Source organism: Megalops cyprinoides, chromosome 17 (genome assembly GCF_013368585.1).
Source record: "Megalops cyprinoides isolate fMegCyp1 chromosome 17, fMegCyp1.pri, whole genome shotgun sequence".
NCBI classification, from domain to species: domain Eukaryota; kingdom Metazoa; phylum Chordata; class Actinopteri; order Elopiformes; family Megalopidae; genus Megalops; species Megalops cyprinoides.
The window spans coordinates 2,047,157-2,070,571 of NC_050599.1; the positions used below are offsets into that span (position 1 = coordinate 2,047,157).

At 43.9% G+C, this 23,415-nt stretch overlaps 3 protein-coding genes and 1 long non-coding RNA gene across 4 annotated transcripts in view; 1 reads left to right on the plus strand and 3 right to left on the minus strand.

The window, feature by feature from the left end:
* cnksr3 (cnksr family member 3) overlaps positions 1 to 5,731 on the minus strand; it is a 33,408-nt gene extending 27,677 nt beyond the window's left edge. The window contains exon 1 of the mRNA XM_036549234.1: positions 5,540 to 5,731. Within this exon, the coding sequence (XP_036405127.1) occupies positions 5,540 to 5,600 (61 nt within the window). The 5' untranslated portion in view covers positions 5,601 to 5,731. The remainder of the gene's footprint in view (positions 1 to 5,539) is intronic.
* A 57-nt stretch (positions 5,732 to 5,788) lies between these two features.
* On the minus strand, positions 5,789 to 7,175 carry LOC118791874. The gene is made up of 3 exons (XR_005005578.1): positions 7,011 to 7,175; positions 6,386 to 6,459; positions 5,789 to 5,862 (listed from the first exon to the last, which is right to left on the minus strand). It is a non-coding gene; the product is annotated as an uncharacterized LOC118791874 (long non-coding RNA).
* Positions 7,176 to 18,295: 11,120 nt separating this feature from the next.
* On the minus strand, positions 18,296 to 19,522 carry si:ch73-111k22.3 (pleckstrin homology-like domain-containing protein). The gene is made up of 2 exons (XM_036550169.1): positions 19,358 to 19,522; positions 18,296 to 18,508 (listed from the first exon to the last, which is right to left on the minus strand). Exons 1-2 carry the CDS (start codon positions 19,520 to 19,522, stop codon positions 18,296 to 18,298), a joined length of 378 nt encoding a protein of 125 aa, XP_036406062.1.
* Positions 19,523 to 19,788: 266 nt separating this feature from the next.
* The window catches only part of LOC118791992 (serine/threonine-protein kinase D3-like), a 49,378-nt gene continuing 45,751 nt past the window's right edge, over positions 19,789 to 23,415 (plus strand). The window contains exons 1-2 of the mRNA XM_036549617.1: positions 19,789 to 20,000; positions 21,172 to 22,048. Coding sequence (XP_036405510.1) covers positions 21,755 to 22,048 — 294 coding nt within the window. The 5' untranslated portion in view covers positions 19,789 to 20,000; positions 21,172 to 21,754. The remainder of the gene's footprint in view (positions 20,001 to 21,171; positions 22,049 to 23,415) is intronic.

Genomic DNA, 23,415 nt, shown 5'->3' on the forward strand with positions numbered 1-23,415 from the left:
TCAGGTGCTGCTACATTCATTAACCCGTCCACATACTCACAAACGACTCCCTGCACACACGAAGACCTGAACTCTGCTGACCGTGAGACTCGCTCTGACCCGAGGGGTGAGTGTGAACACTCTGTGGGAAATGTGGATGTGGTATTTGCAGGCCTGCGCAGAGGCGGAGATGACCAGCGTGATTTGCAATGCACATCCAGATTTGAATAAATACAAAGTGATGCTGCTAACAGGAAATGTCCCCAGTCCTCGTAATCAGAAATCAACAGGAAATGCTGGTTCATGCTGATATTTTCTAAAAACCTATGAAAGAAAAAGATCATATATGAGCAGTGTGTGTGTGACACCTGTGTGTTGGTGCTATTTGATACGCACACCAGTGGAGAATATGTTTCAGAAACCACAGACAGCTGTATTCCAGCGTCAAACTTAATTCAAAACACAAAAATGTCTTTGTCCCATCCCGAATGGACTGAATGAACTGTCTAACTGTAACAGTACCTGGCCACGTCTGAGCTAGAGTGGAAACAGAGAGGCATACCCCCCCCCCCCTCCTAAAACCATCAATCTGCGCAGGAAGATCAGTGTGCTTCCTCTTCACATGGCGGGTTCCTCTGTAACTGATGGTCTCGCTCTCTGTCTCTCTCTCACTCTCTCTCTCTCTCTTTCTCTGTCTCTCTCTCTCTGTCTCTCTCTCTCTCTTTCTCTCTCTCTCTGTCTCTCTCTCTCTTTCTCTGTCTCTCTCTCTCTCTCTCACACAAACACACACGCACACACAGCCCCGTGAACACTCGTACAGGTTGTACCCACAGCTGCAACAGAGCGAAACCGCTCTACGGTTTCCCTCCCCAGGGACGGCGGTGTCCATGGGAGTCAGGGGCCCTTTTATAACCATGGCAACCGTGGAGAGGCCATCATTCTGTGTCACAGTCCTCTGTAGGTCTGCACAGCCAGGGTGTGAAATGCATGAGTTTAACGCAGTGGATTCTGCGACACCCTCCGGCTTCAGGTCTGCTGAGCGAGGCCGCTGAGCATGGCCTGGCTCAGTCACAGAGACGGGTCACAGAGCCCTGTTTGTTCGGGGCTGAGACAGAGAGGGACTGTGCTGGATAAACAGTAGCCTAATACAGCGGATGCTTCACTGTGCTCTCAGTATGAAGTCCTTCACAGGACCTTCAATGCTGCGTTGCTCTTTCCTTAAGTAAGAGTTAGCAAATAAAATAAATGGTATGTGCACAACCACAAAAAGAACAAAAACTCCACAGAAAAATGTTCTACAGTTGTTGTTCAATGCCAAACATTTTAACTGTTATACAAGCTGCCTTGTACACTCAATCTCAGAGCATATACAAAGCAAATGGAACATTACCTTGAGTTTTTTCAACTTAATGTCACATTTAACTGTTGGAAACACAGCAGCCAATTTGGACACGTGTGATTCTTAGCAAGGCTTCAGTTATTGGATTGTTGGAGCTGTTGTTCTCCTCACTGATCTCTCAATTCTTGGATGTTCCTAGTTCAAAGACTGTGGAAACACTTCATTTTTGAAATAAATTTTTCAGGTCAGTCTTGGTCAGGTTTGCTTTGGACCAACTTCATTATTTAGTCTCTGGACCAATCGAGCGAGAGAAGAAACAGCAGCTCTCTCTGCGGTTCCCCTCTAACAGGAAACCTGACCAGGTCTGGCTGAACACCTGCTCTTCAGAGACCATGTGACACACAGGTGTGGAGGTTGGGGGGGGGGGGGTGCAGCAAATGCTTTAAAAATGTGGAAAACATGCCAACGAGCTGGAAAAACTCTATGACCTCGCAGGCATGACCTCCTCCTATACAGCACAGAAACACACACGTCACTCACGGGGAGCCAGTCCTTTACATAGCACGTTTTCACACCCCATTTGTCCCTATCACTTATTCTGTGTATCGTTTCATCCCATTCGGCACCCGGTTGCAATTCCAGGGGCAATTAATTTTTTTTATTTGCAGCGCGATGATTGGTCATACAGACGCCTTTGGCTTCACTAATCACCTGATTGCAATCTTCTCAGACATCAGTGCCAAATGCCTTGTGAACACAACATCTAAAACCCAGGGAAATGCTCGGCTGGTATAAAGGTCACATTTTGGTGTGATGTGTGACCTCCACTTCCACAAAATTCATCTCACACAGCCTGAATTAACAGGTGGAGGTCTTTACACAATTCTTATGCGGTTTACCAATCACAATACTATCTAGTGTCAACTGGGAGAAAGTTCACACGTTTCTGTATCTAAACATAAAGTAGGTGACAATTGGTCAATTAAGTTAAGTGCGCGAATGGTCAAGCCATTAGGCTTAGGCCTAATTCTTTTGAAATGACTGAATAGCGTATTAAGCAGGACAAATCAGAGCTATTTTTAAAAATATCTCATACTTTCATCAAAAGAGACAGGAACGCATTACACGTTATCCAGAGAGGGAGAACAGCACAATGTTGTGCTGAAGCTGTGCATGTCTGCATGTCTAGCATACTTCAAATACCATTTCGAAAAGGGAAGCATCTCACAGTGTAGAAAAATGTCATCCTGGTTATGAAAAGGGGAAGTAAGGGGGGGGGGGGCTTTCAGCATTACCAGTACAGAACTATTCTGTGAACTATTCTTTTACACATTCTCCACATAACATCTACGCTGCTCACCGGAGGTGTGAGCTCAAAACTGCATCTGGGGAAAAAGCGCTTTCGTACCTCTGGGCTGCATTAGACACAATCAGTAATTAAATAACGAGGCCGTTCAGGCAGACTGTGACGAGGCTGCCTTTGGGGTGCTTCTGCTCCAAGGCGACCCAGAGGAGAAAGCCAGGCTAATGGTGCGCTAATTGACACGTTATGGTGATGGCAGCCTAACAGAGGACATATGGCACTGGGATCATGTGACACCAACGTGGAGGGGTGGGGGGTGAGGGGGTGAGGGGGGGGGTTGGTCTGTTCTTCTGGAACAGTGCCCCTGTACGCCTGAGACAATTCCCAATTAAAGACACCTCGGCCGTCTGTGAATGAAGACAGTCCCATTGTGTGGCCAGAGCCCCGCTGCAGATGCATGGAGTACAGACACTCTCCACAATGGGATGGACCGTTGCCGGCCCAAGCCTCCCAGCCTATTGTCATTCTCAGCAGAGAGACACAAAGCACTAAGAGGCCAGCGTTTGCGTGGCCTATCCGAATGATGCCGGACACAGCTGAGGCAACAGGTCAGAAGGAGCTCTGCTATCTTTGTGTCACCTTGTTAAGATAAATCTTATCAGCAGTACTGAATTACTTCTCCAAATATACAATAACAGTGTAAAATGCAGCGCCTCTAACTTCACTGCAAGTAAAAAAGAAAGGGGATACTACAGTTAGTGGATGATCAGTATCTGCAGTCATGGGGCATCCCTACGAATCCCTCCCCTGGATGGGTAAGAATCACACACAGGCAGGTCAAGCAGACCTTCACTCGTGTCATTCAGGGAGACATACGCTCACATCACAAATCATCCACAAACTCAGTCTATGTGTATCACTAGTACTGATCTAAATATCCAGAGGTACGTACATTCCAAGTAGTAAGCTGGACATTTGAATGGTGCTTCACCCTAATGGCTAAAACATGGTACAAGGGTATGCTGTACATGAGGGCGTGTTTATAATCCTGATCATCATGTAAGTTACATCTGCTTCACATAAAGAATTGTAATGAGATAGAGACACCCAGTTGCAATATTGCAATGTTTTCAGGGAATAAGAGGAACCTCTGTACCCCCGACAGGCAGATGCATAGGAGAACAAGATGAACTTCCACATATTATTAGTGTCTGCAAGTTCCACATTCACCAACGCTAAAGTTTCCATCTATATCTTTTGCCAGAGCATGCTATGAAGGTTTCAGACTGGACTATCTACATTGTACTACCAGTGTGTGAAATTTGCTAGTCCTAATATTAAATTTGCAACTGTATGGAAACTCATTCCTTATGGCATTGATGGAAGAAATACAGGTAACAGTGATTCTAAAGAGGGATTACACACAATGCAATCCTACCTACTTTTAATAACAGTAATATGAAAAAATCATATTCAGCCTTTTACATATCAGGGAAAATCATTCTCATACACACATCAGGTGTTTTAGCATTAGCATACAGGCATAGCCTCTCACATAATCACTCTTTATGAGGGGGGGTCACCCAGATAACTCCCAGGATATACAATGACGCAGCAATAATGTATTAACGCATACTAATTAATAATCATGACACAGGGTCACACTGTTTAAATGACTACGATCTTGCAATCACTGCTAAATTATGATCTCATATTGAGGATATTTCCTGAATAAGCTGGCAACTATGTACTTGTCAGTGAGCATCTCATTTGCACAACCATGCATGGAGAATTTGTGGAATTTCTTTTGTATGGCGTGTCAGGGACAAGGCAGGGTCTCTGAACTCTTCAGCCTCGACTCTTCAGAGAGGCGATCCTCACTCAAGCAACGCTGGCGGAATTTGGCCTGTTGCCTCTTTCTGAACATTCAGGTTTTTCAGTGACACGAAGCGCTACCCCGTTAAATAATAATGGGCCGGGGAACTTTTGTTACAACCCTTTGATCTCAGCTTTGATAATAAAAAGCCTGTGTACACTTTCTCATTAAATCCACCCAGTCCATTGTGTCGTACCAGACTCGTTCTGAGATAACATGCATACCTATTTCACTTAAAACATATATGTACTGAAATATATGTAAGTAAACACAAGTTTAACTGACTGGACCAGCTGCGAATATTCCATGCTAATCGATAAAACATTTCCTCGTAAATAAACACATATAAATCATATACCGTGGCTATTTATTTATCCAGCTTCTAACGATTTAAAATATTTGGACACCAGTAACACGGATCAAGAAAAACAACACCATATAACCATGATAACAGCATATTTGAGGTGAGCTGAATAACTCTAGGCACACGTGCGCTGAAAGTAAACAAACTCCCTCTTCCTTTTTGGAACCAAATTTCCTACCACTGCGTTTCTGTCACACCACTGCCTGCAACAGATATGTCTCTTTAAAGTGTATTAGACAGCATAACAACTCGGTTTTGGTTCACATGATACTGTGTGACACTTATCACGTGTTGAAATAGGCTGCTATTACTCTTTACGGTGTGTGCAGTTCTTTTCGCTCGCCGGCTGGTTAATAAAATCTCAAAACTTGGTGACAATGCTTCAGTTGTGGAGTCTGACTTAAAAAGTTACGCACAAACGGTTAAATCAGAGACGTGGCTTAAACTCAGTTTAACCGTGGCGAGATGGTGCCTGACAGCGGCGGCAGCAACAGAGACACAACAGCAAAGAGCAGTTTCCATGAAACTTGGAAAAATGTAAACAAAAGCGCTCCCATTCACCAAGCAGTGGCATCTCAATGTGCCCATAAGGCAAACGTGTATCATTTAAGACTACGTGCGCCCCACTATTCCGATCATCTAATTTAGGTCTAACAATTAAAGTTTTTAAATTCTCACCTTTCATCCAATCGACAACTTGAGTTGGCGACCACTTTGTTATGGGCTCCATGGCTTGCATGTCCTCTGTAGATCTATACACAGTATCTGTCTCCCAAGGCTATTTATGATAAACTGTCACTTAGCAGCTTTCAGTAACAGTGCCATACTGTCCCGCAGGACTCCGGAGCAGCTCCACGCGCGACGCGCTCACTCTCGCGCAGCCCGAGTGCTTGTGCACGCGCCGGAACCAGCAGCTGGGTTCGCGTGCTCGGGGGCGGGGCCGCGGGGGCGGGGCCTCGGGCAGGATCAGGTTACAGTTTCAGTCCGGCCGCAGCGTTCACCTGAAACCGGGAAGGGGAAATGTTTTCGCTGTCACCGAGAAAACAACAGCATTAATTATTGCGCAAAACCAAATAAGTCATAAAAGTGTGTCATATGTAGTCTAATTACGGTCACCTGTTGCAAAGCATCACTGTCAGCAACTTTTGTGTATGCTTCTATGCCTTAGACACCACACAAAGCCGTTAATGTAATATGATATAATTATTGCAGTGGAAACATCATATCAAGAGAAAGTGTCGTTTTAACTGCTGCTCATGCTATGAAAAAGTATGTTTCGTGCAGCATGATGTTAATACTGGAACATTTTTCCTGAAATGGTTGCATTTCTATTTTTATTGAAAACTGTATGTCAGTCAATTCAATTAAATGGAACACCCGTTCCAATTCCAGTCGCACATATCCCTGTATATTACGTAAATTGGTCGAGGAAGATAAACGGAAGTGTTGGGAATGCTTGCGGTATAAACTTTGCTTACGTCCAGTACCGTGAAGGCTGGCGTTCAATCGGCGTGTGCTACTCACTGGCGGGCTCTGCTGGCGAGAAGGGGTATAACCAGCTGCGATCTCCAAACAGTCGGTCATCGTGTGACGTAGCGCTGTTAAGCAACCTGACGCAATTACTGGAGGTGTTACAGCTGGTTACAAAACTTCTGGCAACAGTACAACAGAGTGTGTAAAATTAAAACCTACAACGTTGCCTTTAGTTCAGTAGACGATAACATGGCCGAACTGACAACGGTTAAATCATATCTGTGGTTCAAACAAGGGATTAAAGCGATATCGTTGTGGACGAAACGTATTAAAATGAAGTATATGAATAGAAACATTGAGTATTTATGGATTTATTTGTTGTCCTCCAATATGAAGAATATATCTGAATACACATAAAATATTGTGTACTGTAGTCTGTATTCATTACAAAATATGCTTACTGTTTATTTCATGTATGCCAGTTTATGCGTTCATTGTATTGTAAAGTATGTGTACCATTAGCTCTACAAGCTAAGGTAGAGGGCTGGACTATTACACGACTTTCTGTTGATAAATATACAGTATGACAAAATGCGAGTTGTGATACCAGGCCTATAGTGGACATCCTTGGTCCCGAGTAAGAGCCTGTGTGAAAAGATTTTTAAAAAGTCCTTACCTGTCAGGAATATAGCTGCTGTTTCCGGGGTGGGCTACCAGATGGCCACTTAACTTCCCGTGTTCTCTGAGTCTGGTTTTCTTAACGCCGTTCACCTGTGTTAATTGGTTATTGTATACCCCTGTCATCTGTGTTATCTAAGGTCCTCACTCATGTTATTGCTCAGTGTTGAGCTGCCATGTTATGTGTGTGCTTTTGCCCAAGCCCGTGTACCTTATGAGTCTCCAATAAAGGCACTTTTCCCCCCTCTCTCTCTCCAAACCTTTTGGGTGTTGACCTCTCACTACACTTGGGTTCACTCTGGTTCTTGTCACATTATTATCTTTAAAGGTTTGGAAAACTCATGCCTATCAGATAAACGTTCCTGGTGGCAAACGAACAGCTTGGTTCCCAGGAGAGACAACAGCGTGTTGTTTGCCTACACGATTTACTGCCAAAGCGGGATAGTGTTGTAATGCGGTTTTGATGATTTGTGTGTATTCGATATTGAGGAAAACAGTGTTCCACTTCAGTCAGGCTCCTCTGTGGACCCAACATGATCTAGCAGTGGCTGAACAAACTGTTCAGTTTTCTGCGAGAAACAAGAACCGCATTCATATCATGTGCAGTTGCCTATTCACAGTGTCTGTCATAGAAAAAGCTCCTATACGTACCAGAGCAACAGAGCCGCAGGAGAAGAAAGCACTCTGAAATAAGTGGTTTGTCTGACAGAATAATTGGGTGAGGAGTCGTTTTTGATAAAATGAATACAAAATGCGATGTAAAACAATGGGGAGAGCAGAGATGAGCCGTGTTGTCTCTGAACCACGCAGGTTAAGCACTGTACGAAACTATTTATTGGATGGATTTAAAAGTCAATTTGAGTAGAAGCTTACTGTATAGTTCATCCATCTGTTTGTAATGAAATGTGATATTTGTCAGTAGTAGAAAAGTCAGGAAAAACATTGTACACTGCAAGTCCATGGCATGATCTGGAGAGTGACTGTTCTGAACTGCCAGGCGTATCTTTATGATAAAGGTAGGGCTGCTGCTATGAATGCCAAAGCAACCATCATAACACCACCACCACTCTCACCAGCTATACTACATCTACTGCTGCTGCTTTTGCTGCTATTGCTGCCACCACAACTACAGCATACTAATGCTGCTACAACCGCCACAGCCGTTACAACCACCACCCCTGCTACAACTGCCACAGCCGTTACAACCACCACCCCTGCTACAACCGCCACAACCGTTACAACCACCACCCCTGCTACAACCGCCACAGCCGTTACAACCACCACCCCTGCTACAACCGCCACAACCGTTACAACCACCACCCCTGCTACAACCGCCACAACCGTTACAACCACCACCCCTGCCACAACCGCCACAGCCGTTACAACCACCACCCCTACTACAACCGCCACAGCCGTTACAACCACCACCCCTGCTACAACTGCCACAGCCGCCACCTATAATATAACCATCACCACCACCACCGATACTTAAGCCACTACCACCACAACTACTACAACCACTAAAGCTGCTGCCACCACCAATACTGCAACCAGCACCATGACAACAACAACCACTGCTACTAATGCTAACTACTAATGCTTCTGCTGTTACAACAAGTATTTCAACTACTCAACAAGTAGTATATTTATCTTAAGTTTCTTGCGCAAGCAACTCATGAATTAATTACAGGTTCTGAGTAAAAGTCCTTGTGCTTCACTGTAGCTATCAGAGTGCCAGCACAAGCCTTGCTGTAGCCCAGAGGAGAGATTTAGCCTGCTGCCTAATTAGATCCTTTATGTTACCATAGGCCAGAGCAGTTTCTATTCATGTTTTGGGTGTTGCCTGTATTTTCAAACTTTCCCAGGGGAAGGGAGGGCTGAACAACTATTCCTTACTGAGAAAGAGTGGGAGAGGTAGCAAAAGAGAGAGAGAGTGGGAGGGAGAGAGAGGGAGAGGGAGAGGGAGGAAGAGAGAGAAAGGTGGTGGATAGAGAGAGAGGGATAGGGAGAGAGAGAGGAAATGGTAGAGGGATACAAAGACTGATAGGAAGAAGGAGGGAGAGGAAATAGAAAGGTAGAGACAGAGGATTTCTTCGCACCCTGGTCTGTTTTCTCATTTAATGCAGAATATCAATCAGTGAGGCAGTAGGTAATAATTTTAAAGTCATTGGGATGACTCTGGTACGGCCTGAAACCACAGCCATCAGGATCAGGGCAGACACTAACCACAAGGCCACGGAACTCATCACTCTCCAGCTATGCCTCCTGTTTTCCTTTCTTTGGCACAGACTTTGAAACCAAAGCAGGGGGTGTTTTCCTGTGGTTTACCCTTCTTCTCTGGGACAGTATTTGCTCCTCATGTCTTTAAAGTCCTACAGCAGAGTGATGGGGGGATAAATGCTGTTCATCTACAACATGAGCTGCCTCTTCATCTGCAGCTGTAGAGCTCTGAAAGTGGCATGTGCAGACGCATCTGGACTGGATGGAGATACCTGTGCAAGGTGAGTATGTGTGGCAGACAGACAGACCAGTGGAGTGTATCCAAAACCACTGAGCCAACCAGAAACTGTTAAACCTTTTATTTTCTGGCTGCAGCACACTATAGGGGCAATAATACATGGAGAGAAACAGAAAAATGGTCAACTGTCAATCTGTATGTATATAATTTTTTCTTTTGATTTGTATGGTTATATTTGATTATTTGCTGTATTGTTCATAATATTGCTTTGGCAACACAGTGATTGTCTGTCCTGCCAAGAAAGCACTTTTGAATTTGAATTTGTGTTTGAGAGAGAGAAAGACAAACTTCCCTTGGACTGGAAACAAAAATCTGAATGGAATGTTAATGGTAATCTAAAAATATTGCCCACACAAGAACAATAAATGCATCATTCTGTAACTCACGGGGAAGTACAGAGATGTCTGGGGCAGAGCTACACTGCAGTAGGTGGCGGGATTGTGGTTTGCCCCTCCCAGCACTGACAAGCATGTTTGTGCAGCCCGTTTAATCCACACTAAAAATGGATCACTCCAACATAAACAAAAACAACAGGGCCGCCGTTTCCTCTGGTTTTCATTTGGTGTAAACAGCCAGATTCAGGGCCTGTGGTGAGGAGGACAAACACGTGGCCTGCCAAATGCAGGAATTCACTGCGCCCTCTCGAAACAAAAACAAATTAAGCCAATGCGACAAAGCAGAGAATAAGCATATTTATCAATTAAAGTATGTCTGTGAGTTATGTACAGTCATTTTCTCCTCTGGTTTATGTGGTAAAAAATAAATGAATAAAATAAAAGGTTTGGGTTTGGTTTATAGACACACTCAGTGTGAATAAGAAAATTAGCGTGTTTTTGTGCCGTCTACTTTGGGCCCTGCGTTTGCCAGTGTCTGGGTTTTCAGTTAACTTGCTGAGACGGGGAGATGCAGGCACAGGCTGGAATACGACATGGCTTACTTTCGTGGGAGCGATTTTAAAAAATCATCACAAAGTGAGCCGAACGCAGGAGTGAATTAAGCAGGCCAGGCATGCCGGGAGCAGAGCTGGGGGGGGGGGGGGGGGGGCTGTCTCTCTGGACTCCTGCTTGGATTGACACACTCAGGTCTGTAGAGCTGGTGATGCTGCAGGGACCAGGGATATGCCAGTGACTGCCTCAGGGCTGGCGTTATGGGAGTGCTTAGGGGTGCATTGCACCTCCAGACGGATCACAGTGCACCCCCGCTTATCTCCTTATATCCCGATGTCCCATAGTATTTATTACTTTCTTTTAAGATATGGCGCTTTGTGTGCCCCCCCCCACCCCCCGCCAAGACAAGGTACAAGCTAGCAGGTAAAGCAAACACCTGCGCTAAACCGTTACATTACATTTTATTACTTTTTACTTAGTTTACATAGTTCAGTAGGAGACAGTTTGAGACATGAGAGGTTCCTTTAGGAGGTAGTATTCCAGGTGCTCAGGTGAGAGCGGAAGAGCTGTGTCTTCAGATGTGTCTTGAAGACAGAGGGGGGACTCTGCCGAGACTGCTGTGTGTGTGTGTGTGCTGGGGTTGCAGCGAGGAGAGCCTGCAGGCTTTAATGGCGGATGATCAGAGAGGGCCCCAGGCAGCATGGGGGCACGTCAGTTAAGCTGAGGGCAGAAAATAAGATGCAGTTTTGGGTCCCCTCCATTCCTGCCCGATTATATGCAAGACAAACAACACGCAATGATGATAATACTGGTGACCACAAAGTTTGACATTTAGTAGATGCATTCTTGGTAACACACAATATTCATATGCATTTATGTTTTAAAAATTGGTATATTTTATTGAGGCAATGCAATTTATAAGATAGAAGAATCTGCTTAGAAATGTGTCAGAAAACACAAGCCAAGTAGAACAAAGAAATAGATGTATAATGTATTTTATTCTTATTTCTTTTGTAATGAATCTAATATATCATTCCATATTAGTCTTGCTCCTTCTTCTGAGTAAGTACATGAATAAATAAACTACAGCTGTGGATACAAACACTATGACTACTACTAAGTGCTAGTAGGCTAAAGTTTTCTGTCTTTTTTCTCTTTTTGAATATTTTCTCTGTTGCAGGTTTCTATTTGCATGCTAATTAGCAGCAGCATTTTCTCACCAAACATGATAATCTGACAGGTTTCTTCTTCTTTCTGTGAATGGGCATGTGCCCAGACAAGGCCTGCACATACACAGCGATGACGCGAATAGGAAAACCTCAGTAGTATCGGATGTAGACTGGAGCAATATTTCACCCTGCATGCTTTTCAGCCATATTCTAGTGTTACTCTATGTATACAATTACCAGACTGAATTTCCAAAGCATGATAAATGTTTAAATCTGCTGGTGTCAGGCCTGCTTAGGGTCTGTGCTTAGTTTTGCTCCTGGACAACAGAGCATGGAGAATTGTCTGCATCACTACGGAGATGAAACATCCCAGACACCAGCACAAAGATGGAGCAAATGCATTGTTTCCATGCTACATATATACTACATTCACACACACACACACACACACACACACACACACACACACACACACACACACACACAAACACACACACATACACGCAAACACACACACACACACACACACACACACACACACACACACACACACACGCAAACAGTTACATACTGAGTAGAAACGGGTAAGAATATGTCAACGGAAGGTAAAGACACACAATTTAAAACTACAACAGGAAAATGTAGTGAATTAATACAGTACCTACAAACACAAACACACACATACACACACACAATGAAGCCCTTATTTGGGCTGAGCAGAGGAAACTGGCTTTGTAATGGTGTGGGCTGTTTTTGGCAAATATTGGTCTGGATTTTGGCCTGGCTTTGGTAAATATTGACCCTGAACATACAGACTTCAATAGCTGCTCATGGACTGGGCCACTGACTTTGGGGTTGGTGTCACACACACCCTGACCCCTGGGACACAGGGCTCTCTTGGGTAAACACGCATGGCTTCAGCTGGTAGGCTGAGTCGAACGTTTACGGTTTAGGGAGAAGTGAAAAACTGCTGCCCTCTCCTGGCAATATTATGAAACTGCAGGTCATTCAGACATACTTGTCTTTTTACGGAGTTTAAAACGTTTTATATCAAACTGATGCCATTCCAATTTGGGGTATTTTTCTATGCAGAAAATTACAGCATAAAAACAACAGGCATACTCTCTCTACTGTCGCAAAGCTAATCTTAACTATTTTTGGACACCCAGCACAAAAATAGCCACACCAAAGCGCAGCGGAGAGTCACCCCACGAGGTATGGCCTGTCAGAGAGAGGAAAAAGGACATGCGTGATCAGAATGGTTTTCTGTGGTTTTCTACACCCTTCTCAACAGGAAGTGTCTTGAGGCTCCTGGAACACCAGACAGAAACAGGACTGATGGGGTCAATAACCCCCTGTGAGCAGCTGACCCATGCTGCAGACCCAGTCATGTCCAGGGGATGATGGGTCCACATGGTCCTGAGTGTGAGGTTCGGTCATAACCAATTCAGAATCCAAGAGGGAGGTTTCTGTGTGTTAGCCATGGTTTTATATCATGATACAGCACCAGACAATTTGTGCATGAGGGAGATTGAAATAAACAACAGAGGTATCAGATTTAGGCTTGTGTGAAGGTGAACAGTGTATTCTTATGAGCTATAAACCAATCCTGTATCATGTCCATCATGCCCAGTGAGGGAGCTGCGGTAACAGAGTGGGCTTTACCAGAGATTGGCAGAGACTGTCAGCCACTTTTACCAACACAAAGGGCCTCACGTGGAAGGATCTGGGGTCCCTGAGGATCAGCTCTTTTTATGACATCACCCGGCTTTTCCATATGGTTGCCATGGAATCTCACCAGTGCACCGTGCAGTTCCTGCACCAGCTGAGAGACGGAGGTGAGGGGTTTTCAGGCTGAATTTTGGACTGACGGAGTGGGGGATTACTGCATGGATTACAGCAGATACTTCCACAGCTCAGGGGCTGTGGATTAGAAGGCTCTGCTGCTTGTTTAACTTATGACCAATTTGTAAGGCTCTCAGCCTCCTGTTATAACGATTTTGGGGCTTTAAGAGGATTTACCTAAGAACACGAGAATTTACAGGTGAACCCTTTACAAGGTGGAAGTAATACTTAAAACAGTAAGGAAGCCAAAGTGGGCAAGCACTAGTGTGGTGTGATCATATTTTCTTTAGTCAAGATCCATACTGCTGCATTTTGTAGAGAAAAGAGGTCATTGTGCAGTTAGGACTGCTTAATCTAAAAGTTATACATAGACCTGATTTTAACATGTTCTATGAACAATTGTAATAATAATAGTAAGAAAAACAAGATGCTGAAGAAATTTAATTTATGATGTGCACTTATCTAAACCTAAGGCATTAGATGCGATGTGCGTGTCAGAAGAAAGATTGGGAATAAATGTTGCATGATGCCTTTTGGTAATAACATCAGGAGTAACAGAAAACTGTATTAACAGACAAGTTCAGTAATTTTTTGTAGGTCATAGCATGTGAAATGCATGTGACTATGAAACATCAATCGATAGTTGAAAGTTTTGAGAAACTGTTGCCTCGCGTGACTCCAGACCGAGCTGTAGCGTTGCAGTCAGCAGTCTCGTGTTAACACGCTATATCCCAGCCCGAGCTGCGCTTTATGTGTATGTGTGCATGCACACTAGCTGCTTTATTTAGCGGCACCTCGGGCAGTAAGAGTCGCGCACCTTCCGTTTCCCCACATGCGATACCGTTGGCTCTCCACATGCATGGCCTGCAGCTGGAACAGACCTCTGTTGTGCCGTACCAGGAAGAGAAAAGAAAGTTTTTGTTTCCTTGACCTTGTCCATCGTATACAAAGTCATGAAGCTGAAATGGAGATATAGTTTTAACTCTGGGCGCTTTTTTTTTTTTATTGTTGTCTTAAATTATGAAGTTTTACATTCTGTTGGGGGTGGAAAGAATTTGCCCAAGGTTAGTTATCTGAGGGGTATATTTCATTATGCACAACAGCTCGATTGTCTGCGAGTTAGCACTTCAATAGATGTCACAGAGGGTGCAGAGATGTAGCTTATTGTGGTTAATGCCATTACATGCTGAGCTGACATATAAAAGGCCACTTACATCCAGTTAAGAACTTTAAGGAAGAGGTTTAGTTAAAAGTCCATTGCAGCTCTGCTCTTACATAAATAGTTACAAAAAATCTAAACTGAGAAATGCAATTAAACTGCAGACAATTTTTAAATATGCTGTAATATTTGGTAAGTAAAGCAAATGAATCTGAAGAATAAGGAAAGATGACAGCATGGGCATTTGCCTTTGGCTGGTAACCTGCAATGGCCGTAGAGTGAAAAATATCCTTTAGCCATACTCTAAGGATTTATTAATTTTCATGCCTGTATCATTTAGAACCCAGTGCATGCTGAAGTTGTCATATACTGTCTACTGGGCAAAAATGAAGACCTGCAAAGTCTGAGGTGGATAGGACCATGTCCGGGGGGGTGGGGGGTTGCGTGGGTGAGGGTGTCTCTCTGCTGTGGGTGGGACACACACCAGGGGTGTTCTCTCCACTGTGAGAACCCTGAGAGTTTGGGGTGGGGATCATAACTCCTGAGCATGCAGACACAGATTTCTGCTTTACAGCGATTCTGTGTTTTGAGTTTTGTGAGAAAGGTGCCAGACCTGAGCTTTCATGTGGCACGGCAGGTGATGGGGCCAGCTGTCGAGGGTGGGGCCATCCTTACAGGGACCCCACAGACTGCCCACTCAGCACAATGGCAGAAATATGGAGGAATTACATTTAGACTTTAACTTCCATCTGGAGAACCATGGTATAAATCCTTTCTCTTTCACCCTTTGGACCCCTCTTTTGCTCAGTTTCAGCCTGCCGCACTGATCCTGACCCCCAAACATGTTGTGCGCTGGGGGCCAGTGTGTTTTCAGCTCAAGCTTTAAAAACGTGGAGCTCGGTGCTGTGATGAAAGAGAACCACCTGGTCTCAGAGGGGCCAGAACTGCTTACAGCTGGACAAATAACGAAGGAGAGCTGTGTTCCCCTGAACATGGGCTTTCTCACTTTTGACCCCATCTTTTGACGTGACCCCGTAGTCTGTTACTAGCTGTCTCATTCTGAAATGACTAATGAAGGCAGGTCTCTCGTTTCCCTGTCCTGTCACCATACATGACTTGAGATTGCATGTTCTTCAATATGCTTTGATCACTGGATCCAAACTGAGCGATAATCTGATTTAAAAGATTAGGTTCCCTCTCTCAGACCGCTCTGATAACAATGTTGACTTCACACGCACCTGGATACTGTCCATGTTTTTATTACTGACATAATTTAAGCAGATAGAGACGAAAGTATTTATGGTTTTAATTTTGTTGTACATATTCAGCAGTACAAACCTGGACTGAATTCTTCCTCCTTCCCTGATGTTCTTGTTTCATAATATTTTGTTTTCCCTGTACTGTGTAACTGATGCAACATTAGATACAATAATACAAAATATTGGGGAGCAGTGGCAGGTACAATGATATAAAACAATGGGCCGTAGTGTAGCATAGTGGTTAGGAGCAGGGCGTGTAACCAAACAGTTGCTGGTTAGATTCCCTGATGGGGCACTACTGCTGTACCCTTGCTCAAGGTATAGTATTTCAGTAATTATTGAGCTGTATAAATGGATAAATACTGTAACCTATGTAAGTCACTCTGGATAAGAGTGTCTGTTAAATGACAGTGATGTAATGTAATAAAATACAAAACAACATGTTCCTATACAACACCAGAAGAATCTGCCCCATCCTCACCACCTACTCAACCCAAGTGCTGGTCCAAGGCCCGGTTCTCTCCCATGTTGACTACGTCTTATGCGCCCTCGCTGCCCTCCCTGCATGTGTGGGTAAACTCCTGCATCTTAGTCAGAATACCGCTGCCCTGAAATTCTCCCGTGTCTCACCATCCCGATCTCCCTCCGCTGGCTACAGCTGGTGGCTCACGGCCATGTCGAAACGCTGCCGTTAGCTTACCGAGTCGTGCAGGGAATGGCTCCCTCCTCAGTCTCTCTCGAGACCCTACACACTGGCTAGGCCTCTGTGCTAAGCTTCTTCAGGACCCTTGGCTGTTCCCCCCTCTCAGAACTTCGCATCTTCTGTCTGTTTTGGCTCCCACGTGGTAGAAGGAGCTTCCTGTTGCCGTGAGGACTGCGGAGACGCTGCAGAGGCTCCATCAGAGACCCAGACTCAGCCCCCTACCCAAGCATGACCTTTCATTCCCCTCATGTGTAATTATATATGTGGAAAAGTACTTCAAAGTTTCATGTAATTGTATAAGGAGGTTTGCTTCAGGGTATGTTATCATAGATCATGTACTTTGCATTGTATTTACATGTTGATCTTGGCACACACTTGTGATCTCAGCACTGCTTGACAATGATGCTTTTTCATGTTGCTAAAGGTGTCTTGTTTGTGCAACTTTCCATGTCACTTTACTAGATGGACTTTATACTGTTTTGAATTTCCATACTTGAGAATCCCTAGTTGACGTTAATTGTTAACTGACTGTCAATTTGAATCAGCCTTTTATAGTAACATACCTTTTAAGGATCCAGGATATAACTAATGGGTCATTGCTGTGAAAGATAAATATGCAATATTCGCTGAATAACTTATCAATCAATGGCAGATTCTCTAACAGTGTCTCTCATCATTAAGCTTGGCAGCGCCACCTAGAGGGGGGTCCATGCCCTGCAGGATGAGGCTGGTGATGGAGTGCAGTGCTTTACCACCATTGGAAACATCCACAGAGGGCTAACGGGTAACGGAAAGACTGGAGCACAAACCGCTTTCCTGCTAGAAACCCCATTGCCTTGATGCTTGTTCTTGTTTTCTGTTTGAATGCACTTTGCCTCTAAGTTTTCTTTTGGATGGTCTTATAATTTCTGTCAGAGGAGAGGATTTCTCTGCTCCTGCATTTCCTTTAGCTCTAGGATATCTCAGGGAAGCATTGTACCATGGCAACTGTCAATATTTACACAGCAGCTTGTATCTTGACAATGCAATCATATGTGTATGGTTATAAAGGGACCGGGTCTGTGCAGCCCATTGTACTTCAGGAAACAGTTCTGCACAGTAACACTGCAAAACTAAACACTGATGCATTTATGTACAGAATTCAAGGATAATAATGCAGGACAACACATTTTAGCATTGTGTCTCAGCTTGCAACAGTCAATTTAGGAAGAGAAAACATACTTATCTTATGGGCTGTTGTGCAAACATATTTCATTTAAAACTGTGGAACAAAACAGTGAAACACTAAATCTGGCACTGCTTGGCGTTTTCTGTGTGGCCGCTTAAGTTTTACATCATCATTTTGGAAACGTCTCTTGTAATAGTAATAAAATAAAAAGCAACAAGAACTATTAACAGTAAAATACATGGCAAATACTGCATTTTCTTATTAAACTGAAAAGCGGTCTTAAATACAGATTAAAAGCTCCTCAGTGATGACGTGCATGTTTTGTTTCCCTGAGCATAAAACGTTGTCTTTAACTGCACTACTTATCAAAGGTGGAAAGTCAACTAAATTTAAAAATACTCCATACACACGTCTCCTTTACAAATGCAAGTATATCCAATGCTAAATTGATAAAATTAGTAAGAACGTATAATTATATATATATATAATTCAGTATAAAAGCTAGACATACAAAGGCTATGTGCCAAACAAACTTATTTTGATGTTAGCGAAGGGGAAGCGGTGCGTTTTGCGCGCTACTGCAGCACGCAGGCGTTGGACGGCTGCGCTCTGGCGCGCAGCTGCGCCTGGCATATCGCAAGCATCCAGTCCTGCCGCTCCAGCTCGCTGCCGGCCCGCAGGCAGAACGTCCGCTTGCCGTCCTTCGGGGTTACGGTCCAGCCGAAAACCCCATCGCCGTCCATCACGTCAACCTTGGCACCTACGAGGTCGATGCTCTTCCGAGTCTCCTGGACACACAGTCAATTTAATAAAGTGCAATGATCAATATAATTAACGTGAATAGGAAATGAACAGTTTCGCGCTATGAAAAAGTTTTAGCTTGAAGTTAAAGTATCTAGCATAACTAGCCAACAGATTGCAACATACACGAGGCTACCCTACATTTTAAAGCTCAATAACAAGGTATTATTCACACTTTCGCTCTGAAAGGCTTAACGTGCGTTATAACTAATGAATAGATAGCTAATGTAGCTACGCCAGATATAGCTAGATCTGTGCATTAAAATGTATTTAGCTAGCTAGCCTATATAATTTTGTACCAACCTGGCTAGTTAGCTAGATAACTGAATTCGAGAGGAATTAGAACTAGACAGCTAACGTGCTTGATAGCTAACCTAGTGCTAACTAATGTCAGGCTAAGTTCACGTTGCTCTAAAAAGTTGAGAATGATTTATAGTGTACCTCGTGATCAGGTCCTCACACACATTAAAAAGAAATTTTTACAATTTCAGTCAAACGTTAATTTACGTAATTGTGCTATCTGGTTAAGTAATTAATTTCCGTTTCACATTACATGTGACTGGATTTCAGGCTGCTATGGTAACACAACAGCAATATAATAAGTGTGGGAACACATACAGCAGTTATCCTACGAAGGGTTATATAATCTGAAAGTTCGTCATGGCAGGATAACTTTACAGTCAATTGAAATATCTGACGAGAAAAAAATACACAAAATTATTCAGTGCTGCGGTGCTCGTCCACCACTAAATAAGCTTTCTCTGTTGCCTTGGAGACGCAGCTAAGCTCTTCAAGCACCTGAGTGCCTAATGCTCTTTGGCAACCAGGGATCTTACCTCTTCCTTATCACCATACAAGAGTTTAGTCTCTCCTAACTTAAACCATGCAGGCTTCCAGCGGTAGGTGAAATGTGTACGCTTTGATAACCATCCCGTTTTACTCTCGACCGTCTCTGATGTGTTTTCAAGCGCACCGTTAGAGGTCGCAGATACCTCATCCATCATTACAGCTTGAGCGCAAATACCAAGAAAAAAAGAGAAACGTCCATAGTGCGCATGCGCAGGCAGGACTGCTATTATATATTGGGAATTGTAGTTTATTTTTTTGAGGCTGATGTTACAGTGGCTAATGGAATAAACACGGCTGAACTACAACTCCCAGAAAACATTTATCCTGCTCTGTTCTTACTGGAGGAGGGGAATCGTTACAGCTGGAGGGATAATAAGATGCGCATGAACTAGCTGCGAACTGGCAGCGAGAAGAAAGTTTTCCAAGAGTGGAGAAGTAGGAAATGATACTCGCTGCTCGCCAAAGCTTACTCACTCAAATGCATTTTTTTGCAGTGGAAAAACTGTAGCACCGCTCTTTTGCTAAACGACGTTATGAATCAACTTACAGTGTTTTGCTTTTGATTCATGTTGGAATTAGAAGTTTGTGCAGTCCTCCTCCCAGGGAAACAAAACCGCCCTTTGGATAAAGGTAACGCATTTCTTAAAGAGAACCTTTCCTCTCTAAATAATATTGAAATTAACGGATCGTTAAAGGTTACATTATATTTCAGCAATGTCAGGAATAAAAAAGCAATAGCTAAAGTATTGCTGTTGTGTAACTTATTTATTTGGTATGCGTGAACTGAACGAGTTGCTGTGTCCGCTATCCATTTGAGAGTGGGAGGGTCCAGATGTGGACGCCGTGGCTCCAGATGTGTACATTGAAAGTTCGCACATAGCCGTGCTTCGACGGTCCGTAACACCAGAACAACCGTTGCAACATTTAGAATTACTAGCATTTTATTACTGGGAGAAATATCGTTTTATTTGCACTACTGTTAAAACATCGCTGGAAGATCATAACGTATACGTACCAGCCAGCGATATTATACCACCCTGTTTTGCATTGAATTCATCCTTAATATTAGGTTTTGCCGGCATTGCTGTGTACAATGGAGTGGCTACTGTACATGTTAATTAAAGCGATGCAACTGGTCATACCTTGTGTTAGGCCGAATAATTAATCATTTAGAAATAATTTATTTGTTGCTTTTATGCTGTGCAGCAGTTATGGGTTTTAAATTGTTATATTCATTTAATTTGTTGGTGGAACAATGTCCTGTTTACATTTAAACTTTTCGTATTGCTGAAATATTCAGAGAAGCATAAAAGGGACCATTTAAGTCTTGTTCTGTAGTAAAATAACGAAGTGTAAAAATACCTCGAAGCAGGTACAGTAACTGCAGTAAGCTCTTGCATACATGAATATTTGAAAACAACTCAGATTTTCCGCTGATTGCAAAACATGTGCTTTGATTTGGTAATATGTTAATACTATGTAAGAATTGTCTGCGATTAATTCCACATTTCTTGCCTGGCGTAATTTATTTTAATCAGTAATAAAATGAATTAATTATAATACCTACAGATAAACAAGTAAATGAACTGAAAGCAAGTTATGCATTTGAGGCTCGGCAATGAAAGCTATGGAAAGCGCTGGCCTATTCAGAAACAACGGAGTAACGGTGAGAAATGGCGCAGAAGTTAATGAACGACTTTACGCAATACCTGTTGCCATTCCAGGTGTTTCTGTCGCCTCTCCCGTTACCCCCGTTCACAGCTAGTCAAACGATTGCTTAGCGCCCTGACTTTTTTGCCAGATTTCCGGTGGTAGAGCCAGGACGTCTGACGAGAGCAAGCAACGCCGGAGAAAAATGCCCATCCTCTAGTGAGCGCACTGACTGCACTGAGAACAGCGTGTTGGGGTGTCGTGGGCTCCTGTGGATCAGACCATACTTTTTGTTTGGCTGCGCACGCTCAAGCGGCATTTTCCACGGAGCGTGAACTGTGGCATTTAGCGGGGATGCTGCCGGATTCAACACATGTGCTCGAATGACTTCAGCTGAAACATACATTTCACCTGTGTGGTGTGAAGAAGCAGTACTGTAACTGACAGCGACTACCTTTTGCATCTTACTTTTTGCTCTCGCAGAATACTATCTCGTTGGAAATACAGCCGAACACGTTTCCACATGGAAGAAAACGGCATCACTGCATCCTTTGATTTTTGACGGATTCCACACTTTCAACGAACATCTTGTCTGCGTAGCTCCTACAGACCGGACAAAAAATGTCAGAACTGACAAAGTGCTGCTTTTGATTAGAGCTGTTCATTTCAGGAACATTACTGAACTCGCACCTTGAACAGTTTTCTTTTTTGGATCAACTAGAGGAAGAAAGCAAATGTCTACCGGTAGCAGCTCGTCTCCTCCGTCCTTATCAAGAGTGCCGCTCCTCTCTCAGCATCCCACTGCGCCGCCGACCCCCTCGCCGTCCCCCAGCCCGCCGGCTCCGCTGTACAGCCGCCTGTCGAACGGGAGCGCCAGCGCTCCCAGCCCCACCAACTCCCGGGGCTCTTTCCACGGCGTTTCCTTCCTCCTGCAGATAGGACTGACCAGGGAAACGGTGAACCTCGAGGCAAATGACCTGTCCCTTTCTGCGGTGAAGGACCTCGTCTGCTCCATAGTGGACCAAAAGGTAATTGTCGTCGTCAGTAGCGTTACAGGCTGTGATGCAAGTTGTGTTGATTGTTCTTAACTACATTCCATTGTATACGCCCGACGGATTCGTTTTTAGGTTCTATTCTGAGTTACGCTAATTTACGTATTAGGTGAGAACTGTGGTGTAGCTAAAAAAAAACGTGGTTTGACCAGTGGTACCTGATACATTGGAGTGTAAATTCCCCATAACTCATATGATTGTGCTTGACAAATCAGTGCATCCATAGGAGACCAGGAGGAAACTTTGTACATGATATGTATGGTGCTGTGATTTGTTGCTTGAGAGTTGTTACCTTTATGCTGTGAAATTGTTAGTGGCAGGAAGCAAGTGAATTCATATCAGAGAGATTGTATCTTTGTGATACATTTTGATTCAATGGGTTGGATTTTCAGCCAATCATGTGTCACTGCAAAATTTGGCATAATTTTCCAAATTCGAACTCCAAACTCCAAACTCCAAACTTCAAACTGGAATTGCATTGGGTGTTTGTGTAAAAGTCGCGGTGAACATGGTGACGTTGTGTGACAGGTACTCAGCGGCCCTTTGTTGTTGTCAGATGCATTGTCTCGCTCTTATTCATTTGGAACCAAAAGAAGCGACTGACGCGATGGAAACTCTGCACTTCTCTGCTGGAAAAACCTGAGGTTGTTTTCATGAAAGAAAGAAGAAAGGTAAAAACAGTTACGTTTCGCTCGACGGCGGCGCTCTGAGCTGCAGATGGCTGTGGTTTTACGGCTCTGTTTTATCTCCGGTTGCTCCTTGCTGTAGGGGTGACACCTGTACCTTGCAAAAGTCAAATCAGTGGGGTAAGTGGCACACTGGGGTGTGGGGGGGGTCGGGGGGGTCGGGGGCAGATGTCTGGTGGGGGGGCTTCATTTCTAGGGCATGCAGTCTTCCCTGGCTCATCAAATGCCCTCTCACACACACTTGTGTACTGTTCAGGCAGGAAAACAAGGAAGTTGATGATGTAATGTTACATTTATGTAGTTTGTTGTGCTTTGTATTGCATGGCTTTAGGTTCCAAGTTCGGGCCTTGCTTGTACTCTATATGAGCTGTAGAAAGTGTTAGGTATTAAGCCATGTCTGAAGACTGTGTGGAAGGAAGGGGATTATTCACAAAACAGCAGTAGATGTGTTGTTTATGAAAGCAGTTGGTTTGGATACACAGCATGTGTTAGAGATGATGAAATGATATATGGGTTTATGGAGTGATCGCAGATGTGCTGTTCGGTGACACGGAGAGTCTGTCCAACATTGTGCTCTGGGTTCCGTCATAACAGGAGTGTCAAAAGCATTTAAGCACATGCATTACATTTTGTGCACCAAGGAAAAAAAATTAAACA

Excerpts from the sequence above, each read along its gene's own strand:
- si:ch73-111k22.3 (XM_036550169.1), bottom strand. The coding sequence starts at position 19,522 with ATGGATGAGGTATCTGCGACCTCTAACGGTGCGCTTGAAAACACATCA. Across the intron at positions 18,509-19,357 it reads TGTATGGTGATAAGGAAGAG|GAGACTCGGAAGAGCATCGA; the intron begins GTAAGATCCCTG and ends CTGTGTGTCCAG.